Raw genomic sequence first — 27,107 nt, forward strand, 5'->3', positions numbered from 1 at the left:
ATTAAGTCAAGGTCAGAATACGTCGTATTTGTACACACGTCCATTTATTCGATCGCCACCTGAACAAATAGCGGGTGAATGGCACGCGATTGTCATGCTTAAATTCAAGGTGTCACACCCTGATCTGTTTCACCTGTCTTTGTGATTGTCTCCACCACCCTCCAGGTGTCGCCAATCTTCCCCATTATCCCCTGTGTATTTATACCTGTGTTCTGTTTGTTGCCAGTTCGTCTTGCTTGTCAAGTCAACCAGCATTTTTTGTGTCAGCTCTTGCTTTTCCCCAGTCTCTCTTCCTCCTGGTTTTTGACCCTTGCCTGGCCTGACCCTGTACCCGTCCACCTGACCACTCTGCCTGTCCCTGACCCTGACTGCCGTCCTGTACCTTCGCCCCTGTTGCTGTAATAAACATTGTTACTTCGACACGGTCTGCATCTGGGTCTTACCTTGATACAAGGTCAGAATACGCATAGAGAGAAAAGGGCATAAAAAGGAATTACGTTCCAACTCAGGTCGGAATTGGGCCCCTATTGACTTGGTTTACGTACGACAGGTGCCACACAGTTGTATGAAGTATTTGACACACATACAACATGCATTTGAAGATCATTTTATTAGATATCTTTAATTGTAGCGGACATACAGCTGTGTTTAATAGAACTCAGGAGCATCTGGGGCATAGTCCACTTGTAAAAATAAATGAAATCACCATGGAGATGCAAGTGACTGCTGGTTTGCTATATTTACAAAAAAAGTAAACCTCATTGGTCAAGTGAGTGAGGGGTATGATACATTAATAAGATGTCAAATGAAATACATTTTAGATGCATGTCAGAGAGCATTCTTCTGAAGGGATTTTTATAGCAATTGAAAACGCATACATTGCATATAAACTCAATATTGGCATACAGTACTCAAATGTAACCAGTTTACATTAATCTATTCTAGCGCCCGACTCAACTTTTTTCTGTCAAGGCGGCCAGATGAGGGGATATAGATAACGTGGTTTTAGTGTTGTAGGCATTTCATGACGTGTCTTGCAACTGACATTAGCATTGAATTATTTGATATTTCTTGAGGCAGAGAAGGTGCCAGTGCTATGCACACACTCAATCAACTCACTTGTTAACCTCAACGTAAAACAAAGTCTTGGTTCCTTGCACACACAGATGCTGCAGGTGCTATTTCTCTATTTAAAGGAAAATTCCACCCCAAAACTAGCTTTTGGTATTTGTTTCATTAGTCCATTGTTGACATATGCAAACATTTTGGGACTGTCAGCAATCAAGTTAAGCTATAACTTTAAAAACACAGAAATACAGCCGTATGAACTTGATTGCTGACATGCAAAACATTTTGGGGACTAGATCAACAATAGACTAATGAAACTAATACCAAAAGATAGTTTTTGGGTGGAATTTTTGGAATTTTCCTTTTACAGTAATAGCAAAGAAATAACTGAACCTATGGGCACTGTTAGCTCACTGTAGGCATCACTTCAGGCATCTTCAGACACCTACAATCCTGAGCTTCATTTGAATAGCATACTTGTTGGACCAGACAATCAACCATCCAGCCCTTCTTGCTGCATTTTCATTTGCAAGTCCCTCAGCCAGCCTCTTTCGCCCCACACTTGGGGCTATATTTAATCCGCATTCCGAAATTCTGCTTTACAGCGTGATTGAAATTTAAAAGGCAATATTCCCGCTTTAGCAGACACTGCATTCACGCTGCGCATGTCGGCTCAATGGGAAATTACCTTAACAACTCTATCGGAATCGGTAACGCTTCAGCTTTACAGACTGAATAGAGCCCTTATTAAATACAATTTCTTTGTAAAGCAGAGTTATGCCTCAGCCTATGTCCATACCATTTCAAACATATTTGAGAGCTCTTTCAGAAACATGACACTGACCTAACATGGCTGATATACTTTCAGATCTACTCATCTTTTCCATCTAGCTCCTTTGTCATTAAATATACAGTATATAAAGAAGCTTAAAGAGCATGAAACAAAAAAAAGACGAATGCATTTTTTAAAAACAACTGTCAGCAGAAATAGAACCTCTGATATGGAGTCCGTGCAGGAGGACAGATTTTAAATGAATTTGTAATGACAACAGAACGATGGAGACAAAAACAGACTTTTTTTCCCCTTTTCCACACCACATTATTAAATAAGGCACACATTAACACATACAAATCAAAGTTTGGCTAGTATTATTCCACAGATGCCTTTATTTACAACAACATCCACAATGTTAATAGCAATATGGTAAACATAATTACTGACTTTATTACACAGTTATTAAGGGCTTGTCCATAAGAGGGCGCTATGTGCCCGTGAGTGATTTCTTGGGGCTCCGCTTTAAGACTTGACTTTTTAAATATAATTTTATGTTGCTAATATAATACATAGCCTGAATGATTGCACCTCAATGTGGAACCAATTCTCACTAAGTGTTAAGGATGAAACTAATTATTTTCGAGGTTGCAGTGCACTGCATCCTCTTCTTGAATGACAATGACAGTCATATTGAGGGCTTGTTAAATTCCTCTGGAGTTATCGTAGCATTTATGTCCAAAAAGTAAGAATTCCAAATGCAGGGCAACGATTCTCCTAACTCATCAGGCCCCGAGGCGGCCTCCTATCACAGGCCAGCCGAGCCCCCATCCACCAGTGACAAACATAATAGTAACGCTGTGATGCATGATGGGTCTATACTGACGCCATGTGTCTCGTTCCTCAGCATCATTCCACTAATACAGAATTAATCATTTTCCAAGCATTATCAAAGTGGTCTTTTCTTATGGTATGCTGCAAGAAGTATAATACTTACCCTTATATCAAGGGGTACAGTTGATACTTAACTACACAACGGTAAGTTATTGCTTAATCCCTTGTCGAGGAATGTATATACCGAATGTGTGTACTGAGTGGGGCCTCCATGGTATCTCTGTCATAAGACGGTTAAGAAATGGCTAGGAGTTGACCGTCTCACCACAGTCAATGTAGCTGCTTCATGGTTCTGCCCTCTGGTATCTTAACATGAAGTGCATATACATGTATACACACACGCATACAGTATACATACATTACAGGCAGGATGAGCACTGTTTGTGTCGTGAGGTGCTCTCTTAAGTTGAGGCCTTGGGTCCAAGCTAAAGCAGGCATTGTTCCCAGCTTTGGTGGCCGACTTGCGATCTGTCCTTTACATTGAGTTTTGGGCCCGTTACTTTATTCTTTGGCCTCAAACGAGGGTACAGATCCTCCAAGTCAATTTATTACTACCACATGTTCTATATGCTGTTAATCCATCACTGTCCTGTGATCAAGTAGCATTGCAATAATACCAATATGGTATAAGGACATTCATCAGGTGTGGAGGCTATTGTCGGCAGTCTCGTCAAAAGATATGCCAGTCCCGGTTGTTGCCCCCTCGAACCCCACTCAATCGCCCCCGTCGCCGGGGAGTTGCCCTAACTCTGAGAGGAGCGCGGTTACATCGTCTGTCGTTTCGGAGCCTCTCGGTCCGACTCCTAGCTCTCAGTAGTTATAATTGTCTTGCTCGTTTACAGGCGAAGTGGCGGGCAGGAAGAGGGGCTTGGGGGGTACCTGGGGCTTGAGGGAGGCCGTGCGGCGTACGATGGCGGCGCGGTGGAGGTGGGGCGGTTCGCTGTAGCTGTGCTGCCGTGTCAGGCAGGCACTGGGGATGAGTGGCCGGTGGGCCTCAAAGCCAACCCCTCCCCCGCCACCACCTCCAGAGTTCATCCGGGTGAGCAGCTGGTGGGGTGGTGGCCCAACCCCGCCCTGTCTGAAGCTGTGCTGGCGCGGGACGGCCCCTCCGTTGCCCATCTTGATCATTAAATGCCTCTGGGAGTGGTGGCGAGTCACTGAGCCCCGCTCGGGGATGGACTGCTGCTGCAGCGGGGTGGCGCCAGCTGAGGAGGCGGCAGCAGTGTCTGGGGGCACGTCCAGGCGGCGGGTCAGACTGTCCCTGGGCAGGGTGGAGGAGCTGTAGTACGGGGCCGACTCCGTCTCGGGGATCTGGGGCTGGGATCTGAAGCTGCTCTGGCTGTGACTGTGGTTATGGCTGGAGCTGGAGCTACCCGGCAGGGGAGCACACGGTGAGGTCAGCACAGTGATGCTGTGGCTGCCTGAGGCGCTGACCTCGTGGATGTGCTTGAGGAGCTCGTCCAGGGCCGCCACATCCACCACCGTCTGCGGGTAGCAGGAGGAGGACTGAGAGGCCGAAGCCCCCTTTGCACGCTCGTCGTTGGGGATCTTCCTCTCCTCGGGCAGGTGCCCGAGGGCTTGGCCATTGGTCAGGCTGTGGGAGAAGGGGAACACCTGCTGGGTGACCCCCGAGCTGGACCTCGACGAACCCAGGCCGAAACCAGTGCCAGGCGGTGCCTTAGACTCCTTTGCGTTGTTGCAGTTCTGGTTCCTCTCCCACTCGTTCCGGAAGGCCTTCATGTTCTTGATGGGCAGCTCCGGGGTGGAGTCCGGGGTGGGCAGGCCCGAGAGGTTCTCCCCCTGGGAGAGGTTAAGGTCCGGGTCTCCCAGGGACATCCCATGCCTGCCCGGAGTGTGCTCCTTCCCGTTGGGAACGAAGGAGCTGTACATCTTGGGCGTAGACACGTCCAGCTTTTCCTCTTTCAGCTGGCCGTCCAGCAGGCCATTTAGCTTGGCCAGGCTGCGCAGCGAGAGGGCGGGGTGGAGGGATGCCTCAGGGTCCTTGCCAAGCCGGTGGGCACGGCGGGCGTTGTGACTGCAGTAGCATGACACCAGGAAGCCGGAGAGGATGGCGCCGAGGAAGAAGGCCACCAGGACACAGGCGATCAGGAGCGTGTAGTGGATGCTGGGGCTGGACTTCTCCATGTCAGGTAGCCTTCGGACACCTAAAGGAGAAAAAGAAAGATAGTGAGGTCACGACTTAGCCCATACGAAAATAAAACCGTTACCTTGTCAGATCCTGTCATGACATAAAAAGCATTTCACATTCAACCGTCCCCCCTGTTGTGACTGTAACAGCATGACTCATCCTAAATCAAGTTCCATCTGTATTGCAGAAGTACCGTGGAAGATCCGCATTAAAACGTAAAGGTAATTTCCGATTGAGATGACATACGCAGCGTTACCGTGAATGCAGTCTCTGCGAACGCGGGAAGATTGCCGTTAAATTTAAATCGAGCTATAACGCGGAACTTCCGCGATACGGATTGAATCCAGCCTCAAGTCAGCGCTTCTTCCCTCCGTCAAACACGGAGCACTATCCTGCCAAGTACTCTGCTGCCACTCTCTCAGGAGGCTGTGACAGAGAAGCCTCCAGACAGTCTACTCATTCATCATAGCAAACACCCAAATAAGCCCAGACTCTAAACACAGAGCACAAACAGCTTAGAAGACCCCGGGAAAGAGAGAGTTTGAGTTCATACTTCACTGCAGGTGCACCTGGCTTCTCACACTAGCCAAGATCAACACTTAGATATCCAGAAGCTTATCAGGGCTCAAACTGGCACACTGCAGCCAAGTATTGAGGCTTGGTTATGGGGAGGCTAAATGAGAACGGTGCCCTGGCATATTCAGCATAGCAGCAGCTGGAGTTGGGTTTTGCCCAACAGAGGTAATGGTCTGTGTGTACTCTCTGTGTACTCTGGGGAGCTCCATTAAAATGTCATCAGAGGGATTAGGAGGGGTGGATGAACGTGCTGGACTGAGGTAACTAAAGAAATCGTAGCTTGCTGCTTCCTGAGAAAGGTTGTGGTCAGTCACTTTTCATTAAGGTACCATGTAGGTTCATGGAATTTTGATTCCTTTGAGTAATTGCACAGTGTTAAAGTGTAAAGTATGAAATAGTACTTGGCCCGTGTCCTTGCATCATATCAACAGATTTGTATAACTGAAAGTTCGAGGTAGAACCATACATAATAATGATGTACTTTATGCAAAATAATACCGAAATAGAATGCACACATCCACCCACCACTAATATCATCTGCCCCCGGTGAGCAGCAACATGTTCCGCTTATTTTCATCTCATCGTTCTCTTTTTTTCTCCAACATTAGTTAAAAATAGGATGGGGCGAGAGACACAGATATGGTAATTCGACTCAAACAAAGCGAATGTCTTTCTCTCGAAAGCCCTGTCGAGTAAAGGCCCTCCCATGTGGTTCTCATATAGACGCAGAAGTAGGTCACAGAGTTGCAGAAAGATGTTCCCAGAGGACTCCTTGCCTCTAATGGGAACCAAATGCATGGTAAGCCTCGGATTTCACTACCGGTTTGAGATCCTGTGCTCCGAGCGATTATGATGACACTGCCTGCCAACTAACTTTAGAGTAGCAATCAAGGGTTAAAACGTTGGGATCTGCTAAGTGAGTTATGACTTTTGTTGTTGTCAAAACAGTGCTGTATGTGTGCGGTACCTACCAACTCCAGTAAACAGCTATTACACGGAAAATGATTGGCTTGGATATGCTCCAGATACCATTTGACAACAAAGAAAAGTCAATATACTGTACAATATGTCTTCTGCTCGTCACTAACTCAGAGTACAAATTACTTCTATTAGAAACCAAGCTATCACAAAATTTACATTTACATTTTAGTCATTTAGCAGACGCTCTTATCCAGAGCGACTTACAGTAGAGTGCATACATTTTTTATTACATACATTTTATTACATTTTACATACTGAGACAAGGATATCCCTACCGGCCAAACCTTCCCTAACCCGGACGACGCTATGCCAATTGTGCGTCGCCCCACGGACCTCCCGGTTGCGGCCGGCTGCGACAGAGCCTGGGCGCGAACCCAGAGACTCTGGTGGCGCAGCTAGCACTGCGATGCAGTGCCCTAGACCACTGCGCCACCCGGGAGGTATGGCAAAATCAAAGACATGAAGCCATTTTATGAGAATGATTCAGGGGAAAGAACAGAGGAAGGAATATTCAGGGACTGAATATGTAAGCAGGTACAGGGACTCCAGCACCGGCATTAGAATCCACTCATAGGCCGACGCATTGGCATTCACGCACTGCGAGACAAGGGATGTTGACATTGCCTATGTTGCGGTACCCACTGTCCGTTGATAGTCTTCCTTAAAGGTCACGAGCTGCTGACAGAAATGAGAAACTGTTACCTTAGGCCTAAGAGAGTGTGGTAGTGGTGGGTGATGGGTTAGGAGTGTGACACAGACACACAACGACTTGTGTTTTGAATTGATCTGAGACACTACAGAATAATAATCCGTGCATACTCCTTAAATTCCTTTCAGTGACCAACTGTCTTGGCCATTAGCCAAGTTTGATAGATACACAGTCCCAAGGAACCTGCACTTTATTTTGCCTTTTATCACTGACCATACCAGTTATGTAAAGCATAGACTGGTTAATATTTCCACCAATCAAAATTGACCGTTTGATGCTTCACTGCAGTGTTACTTCTGTTGGCAGGACAGCAATGCTACTGTATGTAAAGACAAGAGATACTTACACGTTTATTAAGCATTCATCTTGGCGGGATTTTGACACGATATGGCACAAAGTGTAAGCATTATGGCTAGTGCTAAAAAAGGGTGTGATCATCCCACTCTATTTGGCTTGAATGAACAGGACATATGCATATCTGCAGGGAGTGTGAGGTTTCCAGATTTCTCTGCTTAGTGCCAATGGAGGCTAGACCAGGCCTCAGGACATGGCAGGTTGTGCCTTTTGAAGGATTATGGAACTGCCAGTGAGCAAAACATGCATCAGAATGTCTACCCTGCCTTGATGTGTTTTTGTGAACAAACACCCTCTGGCAGATACAGGTAACTGCCAAAATAATGGAAACACGTGAGTAAACGAGGGATACAAAGCACAGTATATTGGAAGCAGGTGCTTCTACACAGTTGTGGTTCCTGAGGTAATTAAGCAATTAACATCCCATCAGGATTAGGGTCATGTATAAAAATACTAGGCAGGACATTATTTTGGCTACCATGGCTACGCCCCCATAGGATGACAATGTCCCCACACACAGGGCACGAGTGGTCACTGAATGGTTTGATGAGCATGAAAACGATGTAAACCATATGCCATGGCCGTCTCAGTCACAGAATCTCAATCCAACTGAACACTTAAGGGAGATTCTGGAGCGGCGCCTGAGACAGCGTTTTCCACCAGCATCAACAAACCACCAAATGATGGAATTTGGCATGGAAGAACGACACTTGTAGAAGCTATACCAAGGTGCATTGAAGCTGCTCTGGCTCGTGGTGACTCAACATCCTATTAAGACACTTTGTTGGTGTTTCCTTTATTTTGGCAGTTACCTATATATACATATTGTTGTAGCCTATATTGCATACATTGTTGTATACATCCCAGTCAAAAAGGTCATAAACGGTCATTTAACAGTAGCACAGATAGAGATAAATCAGGCAGACGAATAAACATTTAGCACTGGGTGGAATTGGAGTTCCCATCTCTTTACTGAACTCCAGATATTATTGTTCCGAGTGTTATTAAAACGGTGTATATGCACGCTGCCTTAACATATTTAAGGCATTTTGGGATTAGTGGTTGAGGGGAAAAGGCATTATCACTAGAGCCCGCCAGGGAACATAATCGGAAAAGTCAAACAGTTTGCATAGTATAATACGTTTCCTAGTTATATAACTAGAAAATAGTGCATTTTCACGTATCCAATTCAAATGGGGAGCATCTGGTATTTTCAGCAGGTCTTTAGGTTCAGCAGAGCTCTACTTCTGGTTGCCAGTAATGTATTTCTGCCTGGGTTTATAGTCACACATTTATCTTCTGAACTTGGTTTTATGAGTACCCTTGAGCCAGGACAATTGGAACATTAAGTAATACAGAAAAATGCTGTATGCTGGAGAAGCTTGTGATTTGTTAAAATAATCCACATTTTAATAAGAGTATTGGGGAATCTCTTTAATAAATCTTCTATGAAGACAGGTCTGTAAAGCCTTTTAGTGAGAATGCTGAAAATGCAATTGTCACGTTCCTGACTTGTTTTCTTTTGTCTTGTATTTATTTAGTTGGTCAGGGCGTGAGTTGGGTGGGTTTGTCTATGTGTGATTTTCTATGTTGGGATTTTGTGTTCGGCCTGGTATGATTCTCAATCAGAGGCAGCTGTCAATCGTTGTCCCTGATTGAGAATCATACTAAGGCAGCCGGGGTTTCACGTGTGTTTTGTGGGTGTTTGTTCCTGTGTCAGTGTTTGTGCCACACAGGACTGTTTCGGTTTTGTCACGTTTGTTGGTTGTTTTGTATTTTGAAGTGTTTTGTTGACTTTCATTAAATAATGAACACTAAACACTCTGCGTTTTGGTCCTCTCCTTCTGTCAGCGAGGACAGCCGTTACAGCAATAACTAAAGCTTTAGTGAAAGGTCATTCTTTGTCATTCTTGTTTTTACTATATATATATGAATATATATATATATAGTAAAAACAAGAATGACAAAGAATTACCTTGAAAATGAAAATATTTTCAGTTAAAATCTCCACCATCCCATCATTAAAGTGAATTCACCCCCAGTCCGGCAAATCTCTGCTTCCGACCATGACACATTGATGTTGGGTCTGTACAACGCCTCGCCTATCTGTAGGATAGATGCCACTGGAATCATTGGCTTTCCCATATGCACACTTCGCTTGACGGGCAGGAAATTCATTATCTTGTTTTGCCCGTTTCATGCGGCGCACCCTCATGGCTGCAATGGGGGCTGCCAAGCCTAACACGACAGCGCTTCCCTTCAGGATTGATGTTACCTTCATGAATGTGCCTGGGAAATAACTGCGTCAACAAGTAAAGCCACTAGGCACCCCCAAGAGAAGCTGAATACATGAAAACCTGAGCGTGATAAGCAGCTATAATGACTCACTCACTCTCAGGGGTTAATGGAGGTCTGTGTTGTTCTTAGTGGTAAGAAAAATTCTATTCAGCCTGGTCTCAAAAGACCAATCTTCTCTTTGGCTGACTCAATCTGAACGTCAACACCAACTGAAGATTCAATCATTTCCCCAGCCTTTTCATTTATTTACACATAGGCTTTTCAATACGGCGTAACACCTACTACAGTATGATTCTCTTTATGCCGTGGATTTCCACTAGGTGAAGACGTGTGTGTCGTGTGCGAGTGTTATTGATAGGGCCCCGCGTGGTGTATACTGTTACAAGGTGATAATAAGCCACAGGAAATACACGTTAAGCTGTTGTAAAAGTAATTAGGAGGTCGGCATACCACGTGGACGTCCACATAATGCATGCACATGAGACAATCTGTTGGGATTTCTGCTACGTCTCGGCCCCATAATTGCATACCACCACCCGAGCGGACGATCCAACGCGAGTTCCTAAAGTGTTTTTAACGAGTTGAAGCACTTACAAATGGAGTGTCTCTGTGTTATCTTCCATGCATTAAAAAGGGAAGGTCTATGGCATCGGTTACTGCCAAATAAGTCAAATTGCAGGTAATTATGTTCATTTGCGCAGCGTTCGACTGCAAGACCTTTTCGAAGGCCTTATACGGGGCTCTTGTTCCTTTTAAAGACCTTGTCGAGCTTTCGGAACAAACCAAAGCCAATTTATGGACCGGACTGTTCGAGCCAGCTGGCAAAGTCAACAGAGATTTGTTCAATGTTCTACAGCCGCAGGACCAATCTCTTAGAACACTGCGGTCCACTTTGTTGAGTAATCATAGATGGGCACAAGGCCACTGTCATTTATTATATGAGCTGCAGTTCGATAACTAACTCTGCATTCACTATGTCCTATTGATGCACTGTATGTCTCTACATTATGTATAAAGTATCCATTTTAGAAATAAAGCTAATATGAAACAAGAAGTCAAAGATTTGGGCAGGATTCATCCTCATAACTTATGTAGGATAAATCTACAATGGAGATGATATATTCAACTATTCTAGAATCAAAGTCATAATCTATTAAATACTAGTGTCATGGAAAGTTGTCATATGATATTTCCATCCCCCGGCTCTTAACTAGGATCAGTAAAGCATTGCCTTCATTAAATGGATTTGTTCCAATGTTTGTTTCAAAGGCATTCGGAAATGACAAACAGTCACTATGTCCATTACCTGGCAAAATTTTGGCATGCTCCCTACGCCTGTTCAGTCACTGGAGTCCCGACGTTTCTGCGTATTCATCAAGACCGTTTCAAGGTCTTTGGCATTGCCAGTGTTTCTGAGGGGTTTCAGTGACCTCCGCTATGTTCCCTGTGCTCGTGGAGGGCCACCTTGAACCCTGTGTGCTGCTGCATGATGGGATTGATTGCTAATGAGGCAGCGGAGGCGATACTGCCATGATTTTCCACACAGATTGCACCTGGGGGCTAGTTGAAAAGTTCACTCACTGGAACATGTTGTTCCGTCAACATGCCATCTGTGTTGACTTGATTGTACAGTTCATTGCAGCCACAAGATCCAAGGGGGAAATGTGCCCTAATATAAATGTGTTTTAAATGTTACTTTTTAACTAAGCCACTATTCCCAATTTGAAACTAAATTGGCATTACCAAAATGGCAGTATCCAGTAGGAATTGGGCTCTTCCACCAATTGAGAAATCACTCCTCTGACATGGACCTTCACGCTTGGCTGGCCTGCGCCAGGAGGTTAATGCCCAACGTGCCTGTTGGCAGCTGAGGCTAGAGTCTCCATTAGCCTCTAATAGTGTAATTTACTCCATGGGTTCATCACAGTGAACGGCTAAGGCTGGGATTATATTACATAATGAGGGTCTTCCCTGGTGTGAGGCTCGCTCTGCGATTAACAATTACGACGCTCAAGTATTATTAGGCCTACCTGAGGGGTTTATTGACTTGGGCATGCCCAGTCATGAATTGTGAGATTAAAAGAACATCACCTATCGGTTACCCAAGGAGATCCATTTCATCTTGATCTCTTGGTTTAAAAAGTGTAACTGATCTTACTCATGAGCCTCCATTTCCAAAAGCAGCAACATATGTTTAATCTTCTCTACAACATGTGGAACTAGAGTAATGTTTGTAGCTCTTAATGAGCGAACCGAACCTGTTCAAAACAAACAATACTTTGAATTACAAGTAACCCAAAACCTATAATGGTATGTATGGTCTCCAAGTCAAAAGGTTTAACAGACACTGAAAAGATTTGTCTATTCTTTCATTTTCAAGTTGTCTAGTGTGAAACCTTATGTGAAACTACAAATTGCCAATAGATAATGCAAATTCATTGCATGTAACTTAATTAAAAGTGTTTATGCTCAGTCATACTGCAATAAAACAATGTGGAACCCAACACAGGGAGAAAGGAGGGAGAGAGACTGGGGGAAAAATGGAAACTGACCGTAGGCTGAGTCTGCCGCGGAGTTCTGGTTTCGCTTGGTCGCCAGAACATCTGCTGATGGGAGCAAAACACAGCATTACTACCGAAAACAAAAGACGGAGTGAATTATAATACCGCTCACAAAGACATAAGAAAACAAATGGGTTTTTACGGTCGCGTGACATGCAAGTAGCTTGGACTGCTCTGGATATTTCCAAACTGTGACCCAGTTGTGGATTCAAGTGTCATAAAATACTTTTTAGATGTGCTGTTTTCTCCCCAACAATACTTTTCTCCTCATATTCTTGTAGTGTAGTAAAATTGTTGATATAACTTTCGTGTGTACCTTAAGAACATACTACTTCAATGTTAGCTGGCAGATTGACAGGTAGCAAATGAAACATTGTTACATCAATTAAATCCATAACAGAGCAAACAAAAGGGGAGAAGGTATTTGGTATTACACCATGGAAGCCTGTGAAATCCATTCTTCCATGTACAGTGCCTTCGGAAAGTATTTAGAGCCCTTGACTTTTTCCACATTTTGTTATGTTACAGCCTTATTCTTAAATTGATTTTTTTTTAAATAAATCCCCATCAATCCCTACACAATACCCCATAATGACAAAGCAAAAACAGGTTTTTAGACGTTTTTGCAATTCTCCCCAGAGATGTTCGATTGGGTTCAAGTCCGGGCTCTGGCTGGGCCACTCAAGAACATTCAGAGACTCGTCCTGAAGCCACTCCTACGTTGTCTTGGCTGAGCTTTCATCAAGGATCTCTTGGTACTTTGCTCTGTTCATCTTTCCCTCGATTCTGACTAATCTCCCAGCCGCTGCAGCTGAAAAACATCCCCAAAGCATGATGCTGCCACCACCATGCTTCACCGTAGGGATGGTGCCAGGTTTCCTCCAGACGTAACGCTTGGCATTCAGGCCAAAGAGTTCAATCTTGGTTTCATCAGACCAGAGAATCTTGTTTCTCATGGACTGAGAGTCTTTTTGGCAAACTCCAAGCGGGCTGTCATGTGCCTTTTACTGAGGAGTGGCTTCTGTCTGGCAACTTTACCATAAAGGCCTGATTGGGAGTGCTGGAGAGATGTTTGTCCTTCTGGAAGGTTCTCCTATCTCCAAAGAGGAACTACGGAGCTCTGTCAGAGTGCCCATCGGGTTCTTGGTCACTTATCTGACCATGGCCCTTCTCCCCCGATTACTCAGTTTGGCCGGGAGGCCAGCTCTAGGAAGAGTCTTGGTGGTTCCAAAGGCTACTGTGTTCTTGGGGACCTTCAATGCTGCATACATTTTTCTTCCCAGATCTGTGCCAACACAATCTGAGATCTACGGACAAACCCTTCAACCTCATGGCTTGGTTTTTGCTCTGACATGCACCGTGGACCTTATATAGACAGGTGTCTGCCTTTCCAAATCAATCATATGTTGTTTTTTTTAAATAAATTTGCAGACATTTCTAAAAAACCTTTTTCATTATGGGGTATTGTGTGTAGATTGATGAGGACTTAAACATTTTTTATTTATTTTTAGAATAAGGCTGTAACGTAACAAAATGTGGAAAAAGGGAAGGGGTCTGAATTCTTTCTGAATGCACTGTACTTCCATGAAGGAATAGACTCTCTTTTTACAGGGCTTATATTTAGATGATTAGCCTGTTGCTACTGTATGGGGAAGTTGATGATCGCTCACCATGGCAGTTCTCAGGGTACAGTGAGTGGTCTCCCTCGATGTCCTGCTCAAAGCCAGCCCTGGAGAGAGCAAAAGAGAAAGAGTAAAAAAGGTTCATCACCTGTTTTCCTATTTGCTGCCACAAGCAGCCACCTACCCAACTGTAATTGGGACTTGTGTCATTTTTTATTTCACCTTTATTTAACCAGGTAGGCCAATTGAGAACAAGTTCTCAATTACAACTGCGACCTGGCCAAGATTGAGAAAAACAGTGCGACACAAACAACACAGAGTTACACATGGGATAAACAAAAGTACAGTCAATAACACAATAGAAAAGTCTATATACAGAGTGTGCAAATGTAGTAAGATTAGGGAGGTAAGGCAATAAACAGGCCATAGTGACAAAATAATTACAATTCAGCAATTAAACACTGGAGTGATAGATGTGCAGACGATGAATGTGCAAGTAGAGATACTGGGGTGCAAAGTAGAAGAAAAAAAATAACATGGGGATGAGGTAGTTGGGTGGGCTATTTACAGATGGGCTATGTACAGCTGCAATGATCGGTAAGCTGCTCTGACATCTGATGCTTAAAGTTAGTGAGGGAGATATACAGTTGAAGTCGGAAGTTTACATACACCTAAGCCAAATACATTTAAACTCAGTTTTTCACAATTCCTGACATTTAATCCAAGTAAATATTCCCTGTTTTAGGTCAGTTAGGATCACCACTATATTTTAAGAATGTGAAATGTCAGAATAATAGTAGAGATAATTATGTATTTCAGCTTTTATTTCTTTCATCACATTCACAGTGGGTCAGAAGTTTACATACACTCAATTAGTATTTGGTAGCATTGCCTTTAAATTGTTTAACTTGGGTCAAACGTTTTGGGTAGCCTTCCACAAGCTTCCCACAATAAATTGGGTGAATTTTGGCCCATTCCTCCTGACAGAGCTGGTGTAACTGAGTCTAGTTTGTAGACCTCCTTGCTCGCACAAGTTTTTTCAGTTCTGCCCACAAATTTTCTATAGGATTGAGGTCAGGGCTTTGTGATGGCCAGTCCAATACCTTGACTTTGTTGTCTTTAAGCCATTTTGCCACAACTTTGGAAGTATGCTTGGGGTCATTGTCCATTTGGAAAACAACATCTCAAGACATCAGTCAGGAGGTTAAAACCACCTCCTGAGAACCACCTCCTGACTGATGTCTTGAGATGTTGTTTCAATATATCCACAATCTTCCTTCCTCATGATGCCATCTATTTTGTGAAGTGCACCAGTCCCTCCTGCAGCAAAGCACCCCCACAACATGATGCTGCTACCCCCATGCTTCATGGTTGGGATTGTGTTTTTCCTCTTGCAAGCCTCCCCATTTTTCCTCCAAACATAACGATGGTCATTATGGCCAAACAGTTCTATTTTTGTTTCATCAGACCTGAGGACCAAAAAGTATGATCTTTGTCCCCGTGTGCAGTTGCAAACCGTAGTCTGGCTTTTATATGGTGGTTTTGGAGCAGTGGCTTCTTCCTTGCTGAGCGGCCTTTCAGTTTATGTCGATATAGGACTTGTTTTACTGTGGATATAGATACTTTTGTACCTGTTTCCTCCAGCATCTTCACAAGGTCCTTTGCTGTTGTTCTGGGATTGATTTGCACTTTTTGCATCAAAGTACGCTCATCTCTAGGAGACAGAACGCGTCTCTTTCCTGAGCGGTATGACGGCTGCGTGGTCCCATGGTGTTTATACATGTGTACTATTGTTTGTGCAGATGAACGTGGTACCTTCAGGTGTTTGGAAATTGCTCCCAAGGATGAACCAGACTTGTGGTTAGCGCGCAGTGCTCTCCCGAGCCCGTATGGGAGTTGTAGCGATGAGACAAGATAGTAATTACTAGCGATTGGATACCACGAAAATTGGGGAGAAAAGGGGGTCAAAATTAAAATAAAATAAAATAAAACAAATTAAAAACAATTGTGGAGTGGTTGAAAAATTTGTTTTAATGACTCAAACCTAAGTGTATGTAAACTTCCGACTTCAACTGTAAGTCTCCAGCTTCAGTGATTTTTGCAATTCGTTCCAGTCATTGGTATCAGAGAACTGTAAGGAAAGGCGGCCAAAGGAGTAGTTGGCTCTGGAGGTGACCAGTGAAATATACCTGCTGGAGCGCGTGCTACGGGTGGGTGCTGCTATGGTGACCAGTGAGCTGAGATAAGGCGGGGCTTTACCTAGCAAAGACTTATAGATAACCTGGAGCCAGTTGGTTTGGCGACGAATATGAAGCGAGGGCCAGCCAACGAGAGCATACAGGTCGCAGTGGTGGGTAGTATATGGGGCTTTGGTGACAAAACGGATGGCACTGTGATAGACTGCATCCAATTTCTTGAGTAGGGTATTGGAAGCTATTTTGTAAATGACATCGCCGAAGTCAAGGATAGGTAGGATAGTCAGTTTTACGAGGGTATGTTTGGCAGCATGAGTGAAGGATGCTTTGTTGTGAAAAAGGAAGCCGATTCTAGAATTAATTTTGGATTGGAGATGCTTAATGTGAGTCTGGAAGGAGAGTTTACAGTCTAACCAGACATCTAGGTATTTGTTGTTGTCCACATATTCTAAGTCAGAACCGTCCAGAGTAGTGATGCTGGACGGGCGGGCGGGTGTGGACAGCGATCGGTTGAAGAGCATGCATTTAGTTTTACTTGCATTTAAGAGCAGTTGGAGGCCACGGAAGGAGTGTTGCATGGCATTGAAGCTCGTCTGGAGGTTTGTTAACACAGTGTCCAAAGATGGGCCAGAAGTATACAGAATGGTGTCGTCTGCGTAGAGGTGGATCAGAGAATCACCAGCAGCAAGAGCGACATCATTGATGTATACAGAGAAAATAATTGGCCCGAGAATTGAACCCTGTGGCACCCCCATAGAGACTGCCAAAGGTCCAGGCCCTCTGATTTGACACACTGAACTCTGTCTGAGACGTAGTTGGTGAACCAGGCGAGGCAGTCATTTGAGAAACCAAGGCTGTTGAGTCTGCCGCTAAGAATGCGGTGATTGACAGAGTCGAAAGCCTTGGCCAGGTCGATGAATACGGCTGCACAGTATTGTCTTTTATCGATGGCAGTTATGGTATCATTTAGGACCTTGAGCGTGGCTAAGGTGCACCCATGACCAGCTCGGAAACAAGATTGCATAGCGGAGAAGGTACGGTGGGATTCGAAATGTTCGGTCATCTGTTTGTTAACTTGGCTTTCGAAGACTTTAGAAAGGCAGGGTAGGATAGATATAGGTCTGTAACAGTTTGGGTCTAGAGTGTCACCCCGTTTGAAGAGGGGGATGACCACGGCAGCTTTCCAATCTTTAGGGATCTAAGACGATTTGAAAGAGAGGTTGAACAGGCTAGTAATAGGGGTTGCAACAATGGCGGCGGATAATTTTAGAAAGAGAGGGTCCAGATTGTCTAGCCCGGCTGATTTGTAGGGGTCCAGATTTTGCAGCTCTTTCAGAACATCAGCTATCTGGATTTGGGTGAAGGAGAAATGGGGAAGGTTTGGGCAAGTTGCTGTGGGGGGTGCAGAGCTGTTGACTGGGGTAGGGGTAGCCAGGTGGGAAGCATGGCCAGCCGTAGAAAAATGCTTATTGAAATTCTCGATTATTGTAGATTTATTGGTGGTGACAGTGTTTCCTAGCCTCAGTGCAGTGGGCAGCTGGGAGGAGGTGCTCTTATTCTCCATGGACTTTACAGTGTCCCAGAACTTTCTGGAGTTTGTGCTACAGGATGCAAATTTCTGTTTGAAAAAGCTAGCCTCATTCACCTACAGCTCAAAGCCCATTTACCGCCATCCTAATACAGAACTTGCCCAACCTGCCAGTCGTCGATGAGAGAAGATTTTTCTTAGCCAGTACATTCACAACCTGAGAGACACATCCTGCACATGGATATGACATCACCATCCACAGACAAGGTGGTCTAATCAGGAAAATGCCACGAATGGAGAGAACATCAATTTTGCTGGCACCCTAACAAAGTTGGTCTGTTCTCCCCTTGTATGCTGTCCAATTAGAAACCAGCGTCACGACTGATAAAAGGTCAGATGATAATCTTCCTATCAAGTGACAGGGGGAGCAGAAGTGGCCAGGATAGCCTGCATCAGTTAGGAGAAAAAGGTAGCAAGGACTAAAGCCAAGGTCATTATCCAGACCCTATTCAAACAAAATATGGAGCCAGACCTAGCGTTTTGCTTGTGCATATTCATTTTACATTTACACTATTTAGCAGACACTCTTATCCAGAGCGTACATTTTCATACTAGTCCCCCGTGGGAAATCGAACCCACAACCCTGGCTTTGCAAGCGCCATGCTCTACCAACTGAGCTACAAGGGACTACTATATTCCAGAACACTTTTGAGGGATGTGAAACACACGAGTGCAGGTTTAACTATTGGGGGCTGTATTTAGGGCCACTCTCCCCTCCTACCCACGGAGAAAAGGGGGGTTTCAGTATTCATTCTCATTAGGACTTTTCAATCAGTGCATGCCACTTGCACAGACAGCCATCGATAGATTTAGATTCAGAACGCCCGTGAATGAGAGAAAGGTCCATACACAACCAGATACATTTAGAGTGGCTGGAAGCTAATGGAATGTGGGGTTTGAAGGCGGCACACAAGTGTCCATTAAGGGAAGGGGAATGAATATGATTAAATTGGATCCCACTTCTGACACCAACGGGAGCTCATTCTCATTCACCCTTCAGCCCTTTCCGTCTCTGTGCTGCGGCGTCCTTGCTTTGTGTACATTTGTTTATTTTCGCTTTTTCTCTCCTCTCTCCATTTCTCATTCACTCACTCTCCGTGTATCCATTTTCAAAAGTGTGGGATGCGTGAGTGCTATTCATTTCCCTCACTCAGAAACTTTAACGCTCTTCTATTTACTAGCAATGAATGAGGGGAAAGGACTAGGAGACATACATATGAAAATATGAAAATGCTCAGAAATAGTCTCACTGACAAACGCAAACTCGAAAAAAACGACCTACCAGAGATGCATACAGGCAGTGAGACTGATATAAGTAAGTTTATACAAATGCTTGCTAATTAAAAATCATAAGAAAATAGTCACCCACTCACATCCAAATAAGGAGGATTCAGTTTAGGAGAAGGCCTAATTAGAGGTTTGAGTTTAAGAAGACAAACATCATATTTTAAACAGTTGTGGGCCAGGTTGCAGAGTTGCTTCGGGACTGGCAAAGCACTTCAGCTCCATTTTGTTTTTCACCGGTCGCCTCACTTGGGAGCTCTTTAGAGCATTTTGCCAAGATGGCCCGGTCTGCCAAAACGTCTGTCGCATTCACCTCTGGTCTGGATCAACCCGTTCGTCTCCAGGGAAACCACTGACTCGCTGCCACAACAAGGCCCATCTGCTGCTCATATTCGGGAAGTGGCTGAACCACAGTGTTCTGGATAAGGTGTTTCCAGAACATTCTTCCTCGTCCACTGAACTCTAACTCTCTAACCAAAACAGAGATATTTCACTGAGATTTATACTTTTGGAGGTGGAACTTTATGGAACTTACAATAGTCTCTCAAAGTTCATGAATCCCCATCTTAAACCACCAATTCCTGTGCTGCTGGGATTAGGAATGTCCCCCAAAATCCCATAACTATATAGATTACCGTGTGTGCCATTGGATCCATATCGACAACTTTGACATTTAAACTGCAAAATGACTTTTTTCAGCATCTATAAGATTTAATCAAGGCCTTCTACTGCGGACACAGCATGACAAATCGCGCTAAACCGCCAACCCTGGAAGCGCCATGTCGAAAGTCACAGAATGGAAACTCAATTCCGCAGCAGTTAAAACAGACAGACTGCTTTCCGCTATTCTCCTTGGTTCCACAAATCTAAGACCTTCGCTTTTTTCCCCCTCGACACTCTGGGAGATTTAGGGAGATGTCACATATCAGCGAAAGAACGACGGGCAAATGAGTAGGAGAGGAGACAGGAGAGGGAGGAGAGAGATGGGGACCCACTTTGGCAGCTTGCCAAAAGAGAGGTGTGAGAGTAGGTGTGAGCCACAACCTTGTTCTTTAGCACCACTTCACCAAAGGGGGGGTGCTAGCCCTACACGTGCAGAGCCGCAGTACTGCTGGTTTTTGTCCCCGACTCTGCAATGAAACACAGAATTCAGCTAATCAAGGTGTTGACAATTTGTTTGATTAGTTGAATCGGGTATGATGGCACTAGGCCGGGACAGAAACCACGAGCAGGATAATTAATCACTGCTAGGGAATGGGTGGGGTTGTAGAACAAAGTGAACTGGTGGCGTGGCCAAGTGAATCCCAGTAAGCTCTTACACAGCAACCTTTTCCATAGCACTGGAGAGCAATGATCATGAGTCAGTGTCAAATGACCCCTCTTCAGGTCATGAGAACTGATCGATGGCAACCAATCAGTTGTTCAGTCATTTCCTTTGTTCCAGAGAATTGAAGAGACTATTTTCATTTTCAGGAGGTCTGGGGTGACAACATTTTTTATTCCTGAGAGATTGCAGTATCTGTCAGCTCATAAATAAATCAATGGACTCAAGCCATTGTGGCTCAAGTGGTTGATTGTTCCTTTCACTTAAAGTGCATTACAAAAGTGGAAACTGGCCCAAAGCCAGCAGATATAAAGAAACAAATGGATGCATATTAGCATTAACTGCACAAACAGAGTTCCAAAGTGTATAATTTGCTGGTGTAAAGAAACTGACTAGCGGGAAAACTCCTCTTTGAAGAGCGGTCCTCATCTGCAGTACAATGATGTCACTTACTCAATACATTCTTCCTTAATATGACTTTCAAAGAGTTTCGAGATTTATTTCCCTTATATCTTACACTCTCTACTCTCCTCTGCTTTTATGGGGGCCAATACTGATGGCAGATATACGATCACGCTCTCAAACCTTTATTACCTTTCAGATTGATGCCTTTCAGCGCGACAGGAAGGAAAGTGACACTTACTTGAACCCTGGCGCCATGTTGGCACAGCTCCCGGTCCGGAGCCAGATGCAGTATGGGTCGCGGGAGGACAGACAACTCCTAGAAAATGACGAGGCAAGAGACGGTTAAATCCCTGTATGATATTGCTCCTTGGTGTGGAGGCAATGGGCGCCCGACTGTGTCTACGTTGACAAAGTGACACGCCACACACACACTTGAGGCAAGGACACTGCTGCGGTCTAGTGGAGCGCGGTCTGTTAGGGCTATTCCCCATCTGGTGTCTGCAGAGCGAAACTGGCCTGCGTGTGAACACAGAGAGGTGAATGTGTCTGACAGTGTGTTTTAGCTCATTCTCCAAGATGACAAGTATGCCTGTGAAAGACCTCATAAAGGACAGGTGTGTGCATCTGTTTCTAAATATTTCTGTGTGTGTCATGACGGGCAGCCTGGAGGAGTGAAGCCAGTTATCTTAGTGACAGGTGCCCCTCAGTCTCTCTCCCCCAGTCGTGGAGACACGCTGACAGCCAGGACCACGGGGACTGAGGGGGTGCTCCGAGGGGGGAATAGGGGAGGCAGGGGGGGGACTGTCATACACTCGCCTAGGGAAGGAGGAAGAGAGGGGGTTGTCTTCTTTGGATTTCTCACTTGTCAATCAGTGCTCTATGTTTTCATGAAACCCTGCCTCCCTCACGTCCCACTAGTAGGAGTTTATGCACCCGGCCTCTCAAAAGGTATTGTGGGCTGACCCAGACTGTGTTTGTATGCATGCACATGCGAGTGTGTGTCCGACTATGAAGGAGGCAGTGAGTTTTTTTGTTGTTGTTTGAATGTTGATCAATTCCAATGGCAGGATCAGTCAACTATAATTATATTCTTGATGTGGTATTCTGTGCTAATGATATCCTGAAACATTTCCAACATTTACGGGCTGTTAAAATATTGATTCCAGGGGCAATTAAGCGCCTATTTTTTATGTTTTGGTTGTTTGCCAAAATATTCAAACAGGCTCTTTTAGAAGCTGTGCCAAATACATTTTGACAATTTGGTAATTTCCTCATGGCTTCCCTGTTCTCTCTTGCTCAATTATCTGACAAATGACTAGAACAAATATAAATATTTGTTGATACTGAAATCACTTGACCACAATTTGACATTTAAAGAGCTTGGTATACAGAGACTAAGTATTTGTTATAACACATTAGAGTAAACAATTTTGAGCAGTGCAAAAGCACAAAAAAATGCCAGGCCCCATTTTTTCTAGGTCACGTAGTCAGGGACAACTTGGCCCTAACAATACTGTATATCTTCCCAGGTGTATTTTCACACAATCGTTTCCGACCTTGTTGTAACTCACTTTTTACAGGCGCCATGCTCAGTGCAGCGGCTGAGTGGTACTCTGATGACACAGCTGGTGAAGGCCACGAACAAGGCATGATGGTCCTTATCCAGCTCCATTCCCAGAATCCTCCGGTCCTCCTGCCCCTGAATGTTACACCTGTGGGAAAACATGGTCACATGAGAACACTTAAAGCACAACCATACTAACGGATTAGAGTTAGACCATAGACATGTGAAACACAGTACAATGAATCAGTCACAGATAGAAATGGGAGCCCCATTTAAAGCCTATCTCTGTAAGAAATGTTCATTTAGGAAGTTGATATACCATTTGAACCCCTAATATAGTGTGGAAAATAAAATTACTCTGCTTGTGAACTACCATAGTAAAGAGTTGGACCATTTGGTGGAAGTAATAGCATTATAATGTAGGTTACGGCTTTAAAGCAGGTATAGACATTCATTTGGAGATTTTCCAGTCTGATATTACAGTACTGTCACAATGGGATGCTTATACAGCAGTCAGGTTTTCATGCCATAACCAACTTTTGCTTTTAGTATGACCTATTCAAAAGTGGTTACACACTTACTTAAGAGGGGTTATAGACTGACTTATAGAGGTTTTGTGCTCACATTGAGGGGTTATACACATCTATGTCCTCCAAGAGCTGGGAGCCAAAGGAGGCGTTAGAATGAGTGCTGGACAACACCTTCAGGACCCTGCCATCCTCCGAGCCCAGGAAGACCACAGTGCGGTCTTTAGACGGCCCGGCAGAGGTGTCCACCGCAATCTGAGTCAGCTTGTACCTGGAGAAGTGAAAAACACAGTTAGTGCTGATTGTACATCCGGAACTGGTAACTCGTCAGCCATAATGGGTCAGTCATTCAGAACAAGTGAACCGCCATGCCTGGCATTGAGAGACAGGTCATCATAGGGTTATAAATGAAGAATTATTCATCCCTTAAAAAAATATTTTTGCTCAGCCTTTTTTGTGCTTTTCCTGATTTTAACCAGTGTGATTTTGTAATTTTCTGTGCACCAAAAGATGGAGTGGAGAGTCCACTCAAATAGGGAAAACAGAAGAGCTAGGGTGCAGCTGCTCTGAAAATTCACTTCTGCCTTAGGCTACTTTCTGGGTGAGATTTGGCACTTTCCGAATGGCTTGTGTTGGTTCCCTAGCAGCATAGCAGCTGTCAAGGAAGGTTTTGTAAATGAACCATGATTGTATCCAGAATGTACATGTTCTCATCTTTGTGTGTTTACACATGCATATCTAACGCCAGTCATCTCAACTGGCTGCTGAAGACTGAATCATAACCCCTGCATGTCATTTTCAGTTTAATAATAACCACTACGCTATAAAATGTTATTTCCTCGGGTTCATGAATGCAACACACTCGATGAGAACATCCTATGATTTAAACCCCATTTTATCGCCAATATTTCCATGACTTCACTAGGACTTCGGGATACTTCACTAGGAGGTTTCGTCTCAGGATGTTTCGAGCAGTGTGAAATAACATGTTCCCTGTGCCCCCCTGGCTTCTGTTGTCATTTACCAGAGTATCACATCAGCTTCCTGTGGTGAGAAGCAGCAGGCCGGGCACCCAGGGGGTACGGCAGGCAGACTCAAACACCTCATATCACCTCTGCACCGCCAGTAAATGTCAAGCTTTGTGGATGAAGCCACAGTCTCCGGTCAAACAGAGAAGCAGTAGCTAGGCTGAGGCAATTTCTGAGTTTAGCTTCTGAGCGAGGACTCCAGTTGCCTGGTTTGAGTAAAGTGTCATTCATTGAGTCATTTGACTTACTGTACATGGTTGCACAAAAACTTTGCTGTCATTTTTCATACTGCTGATATGTCAGATTTGTATAACATTGTATATTATATTGCATTATTGTATATTTGTCTATGGTGCCGTTTGTCCACACGAAGATAAATAGTTATATTGTATTGCATGGTACTGCTCTACAGTACCTGCTGGTGGTGCGGGTGAAGCAGGGCCGGTCGTTGACGGAGGGCACCGCCTCGTCCATCAGAGGGTAAGACTTGATGAAGGTCAGCGTGTCGTCGGGGAAGGTGGTGGACGACTTGTAGGCAGAGGCCGGGCCGTCACCGGCACAGGAACCAGGTCTGAAGTAGAAAATAGAGATTTGAGAAATTACATTTGGCAACTCTTACTCAAACAAAACATGGGTATGTACTGTGCTAGCCTAGCTGGTCCCAGATCTGTTGGTGCTGTATGGCCAACTCATATGGTCGTTGTCATATGTAGGCTAGTGTTTCCCCCCTTTAGAAGGCAGTCTCATACCTAGGCTTGGGCACCTGTTCCTCTGGTACTGGGGTCCAGGCTGAGTCACTGGTTTTCTGCTCCTTAAACTTCCCATTAAAGGCCTTCTCTATGTCATCCATGTAGAAGGCACACACTGCTGAGCCAGGGATACTGACGAGGGAGACAGACGCAAAGAGCGTGTTCAAAAAAGAGCCTTGTGGGATTGAGTTATTGAAAAGGTTTGTTGAAACATGGTTGGCTGGTCAAACAAGGCAAACATTTTTTTATCCGATTTCTATCTGGTGAGTGTAGAGCTCTGTGTATAATTCCAAATCAATATCAAGAAGTTTGAGGTAAAACTAAAATGTTCCTGTGCAGTGTGTGAGTGAATATCCAGTTTTTCTAGTTTTAGTGATGTTGCATATTCTTGCAGTGTAATACCCATTTCAGACAGAAGATGTGGTATATTACCAGTAAAACTGTATAAGGCAATGTTTATATGACCCCTTTCATACATATCAGTGGGTAACTGGCAAATTAGGAGAGGTGGGGGATGTAGTTAAAACATTAGGGTAGGGATGGGTTATACTGTATATTGATTTCATTTAAATGTATGTTTTAGCGCGACGTTCCAGATGCCTCTAGGTTTTTAGTTTATTTTTTACTAGCGTTCTGTCTTTGGTCTCGCCTACTTCGCTCCTTACGTGCTATGCGCACAGTGCAAGTTCCCACTCGCACATAGACGCCAAGCCCCTCCCCCTGCCGCTCACAACAACAAAAGACGAAAGATAACTTCTTCCTCTCTGACAACAAGCAGTTTAAAAACTCGCCATTTCCATTTGAGGTTTGGTCCAACAGAATCGGTCATATGGACACCGAAACGCGTACAAACATTATTTTACTGTAATAGACAAGAACTTAAACTTTCTAGCGATAACCTTTTTTTAACTCCCAAAATGTAAAACAGATAAGACCCTACTAAAACGAGAGTATCAATGAACTTGATTGGGGAAGAGGTATGCTCAGTTTCTAACGTGCGCGGCATTGCGGTACCACGCACAGCTAGCAGCATTTTAGAGACAGAATGTCACGCGCTAGCTTTCTAGTCTGTGTTTTATAAATGTGCAATGAGCATAAAATACACATTTATATAAGGAATTGGAACCTCTCATTCTGAGAAATAAGCATCTTATCCAGGTCGGCCACTTGATTTCAATATCTAAACAAAGTAAACAGTTGGACAGGAGGGTGTGTTCATAACAGTTCAACTGTTCTACCGCGTTAGCAAGCAAATGCAAGTTGGCTAGACTTCAAATATAAAGATTAACTGGTTACTCACTAGCACGTGGGCTTGTGCTTGAGAGATTGTTCATGAGACCTGTATTAATTTTCTATAATGTCTGTTACAAGAAGTTGGTAATTATTGGTGGATGTGCATGGTTCTGGTACATTTTTTAACAAAAAGGGCATTTTCATAGACAGACTTGGAAGTCAGATCAGTGATTATTGCAAAAAAAAAGCAGGTTAAACTATTTTGATAAAATAATGTAATTTATTAGTGGGTCATATGGTTGTGGAAGGCTTATATTTAGTCTAGGTATAATGTTACAAGCCCTGAATTCATTAGATTATTCCTGACTGTTTGAAATGCGGTGTATTTACCTTTAATTGTGCAACAAAGCTTATTTAGACAAAATCGAGATATATATCATGAGTCGCCCATAAGTTTGAAATAAATCGATATATGATTTTTAGGCCATATCAACCCAGCCCTCTGTTTGCATTTCAAATTAGGGAGGTGTTGAACAATGGAAGTGTTAATGAATTTACCTGCAAAAAAGCTGAGAACTATTCACACAGACCTAATAGGTGTATTTTGGTTACAGGGTCTGTGAAAATGCAGGAATCATGACTAGGTCTTTAGGTGGGTTTAAATTGTCCATGTTTTTTACCCCCTACCCTTTTCAGAAGTACAACAAAGCAGGTAAAATAAAGCAGGCACGGTAAAATCGTAGGAATTTTGTCTGTGTATGAAAGTGGTATAAGAAATGTATGGATATTGGCTTTGATGGAATAGTGCCCAGTCATTCACCATTACTTTCTTGGCCACTAGGCTAACCTGTTAGCTTGCGTAGTAAACACTCCCACCACCGCGGGGCGCTGGTTGATCTGTAGCACGTTGGTGAGCGACTGCAGCACGTCGAAGTAAAAGAACGAGTCGCCGGGCACCGAGCAGTTGAGCCGCGCCTTCAGGAAGGAGGTCCAGTAGCGCTCCAGCACCCGAGGAGAGCCGCCGTTGTCGTTCTTACACACCCGTGCCACACGAGAGAACACCACCTTGGAGCAGAACCAGAAAATTATACAATATAATAGAATGGTGCTTTATTATCTTTGGCGCTCTTCTCCCGACCCCTTGAGACAACAAACATGACTTAATAGGCTTGAAGCAGCACAGGATCAGCCACAGTGCTGGCTGTCTGGGGTTAATACGTGCCTTG

At 44.2% G+C, this 27,107-nt stretch overlaps 1 protein-coding gene across 1 annotated transcript in view; it reads right to left on the reverse strand.

The window, feature by feature from the left end:
* Positions 1-591: 591 nt before the first annotated feature.
* LOC120027184 (semaphorin-6D-like) overlaps positions 592-27,107 on the reverse strand; it is a 128,231-nt gene continuing 101,715 nt past the window's right edge. The window contains exons 13-21 of the mRNA XM_038972066.1: positions 26,729-26,946; positions 24,649-24,780; positions 24,315-24,470; positions 22,969-23,142; positions 22,352-22,492; positions 21,019-21,096; positions 14,033-14,091; positions 12,354-12,407; positions 592-4,899 (exon numbers count right to left, since the gene is read on the reverse strand). Of these exons, the coding sequence (XP_038827994.1) occupies positions 3,545-4,899; positions 12,354-12,407; positions 14,033-14,091; positions 21,019-21,096; positions 22,352-22,492; positions 22,969-23,142; positions 24,315-24,470; positions 24,649-24,780; positions 26,729-26,946 (2,367 nt within the window). The 3' untranslated portion in view covers positions 592-3,544. The remainder of the gene's footprint in view (positions 4,900-12,353; positions 12,408-14,032; positions 14,092-21,018; positions 21,097-22,351; positions 22,493-22,968; positions 23,143-24,314; positions 24,471-24,648; positions 24,781-26,728; positions 26,947-27,107) is intronic.

The sequence above is a fragment of the Salvelinus namaycush genome, chromosome 32 (genome assembly GCF_016432855.1).
Source record: "Salvelinus namaycush isolate Seneca chromosome 32, SaNama_1.0, whole genome shotgun sequence".
Taxonomy (NCBI): domain Eukaryota; kingdom Metazoa; phylum Chordata; class Actinopteri; order Salmoniformes; family Salmonidae; genus Salvelinus; species Salvelinus namaycush.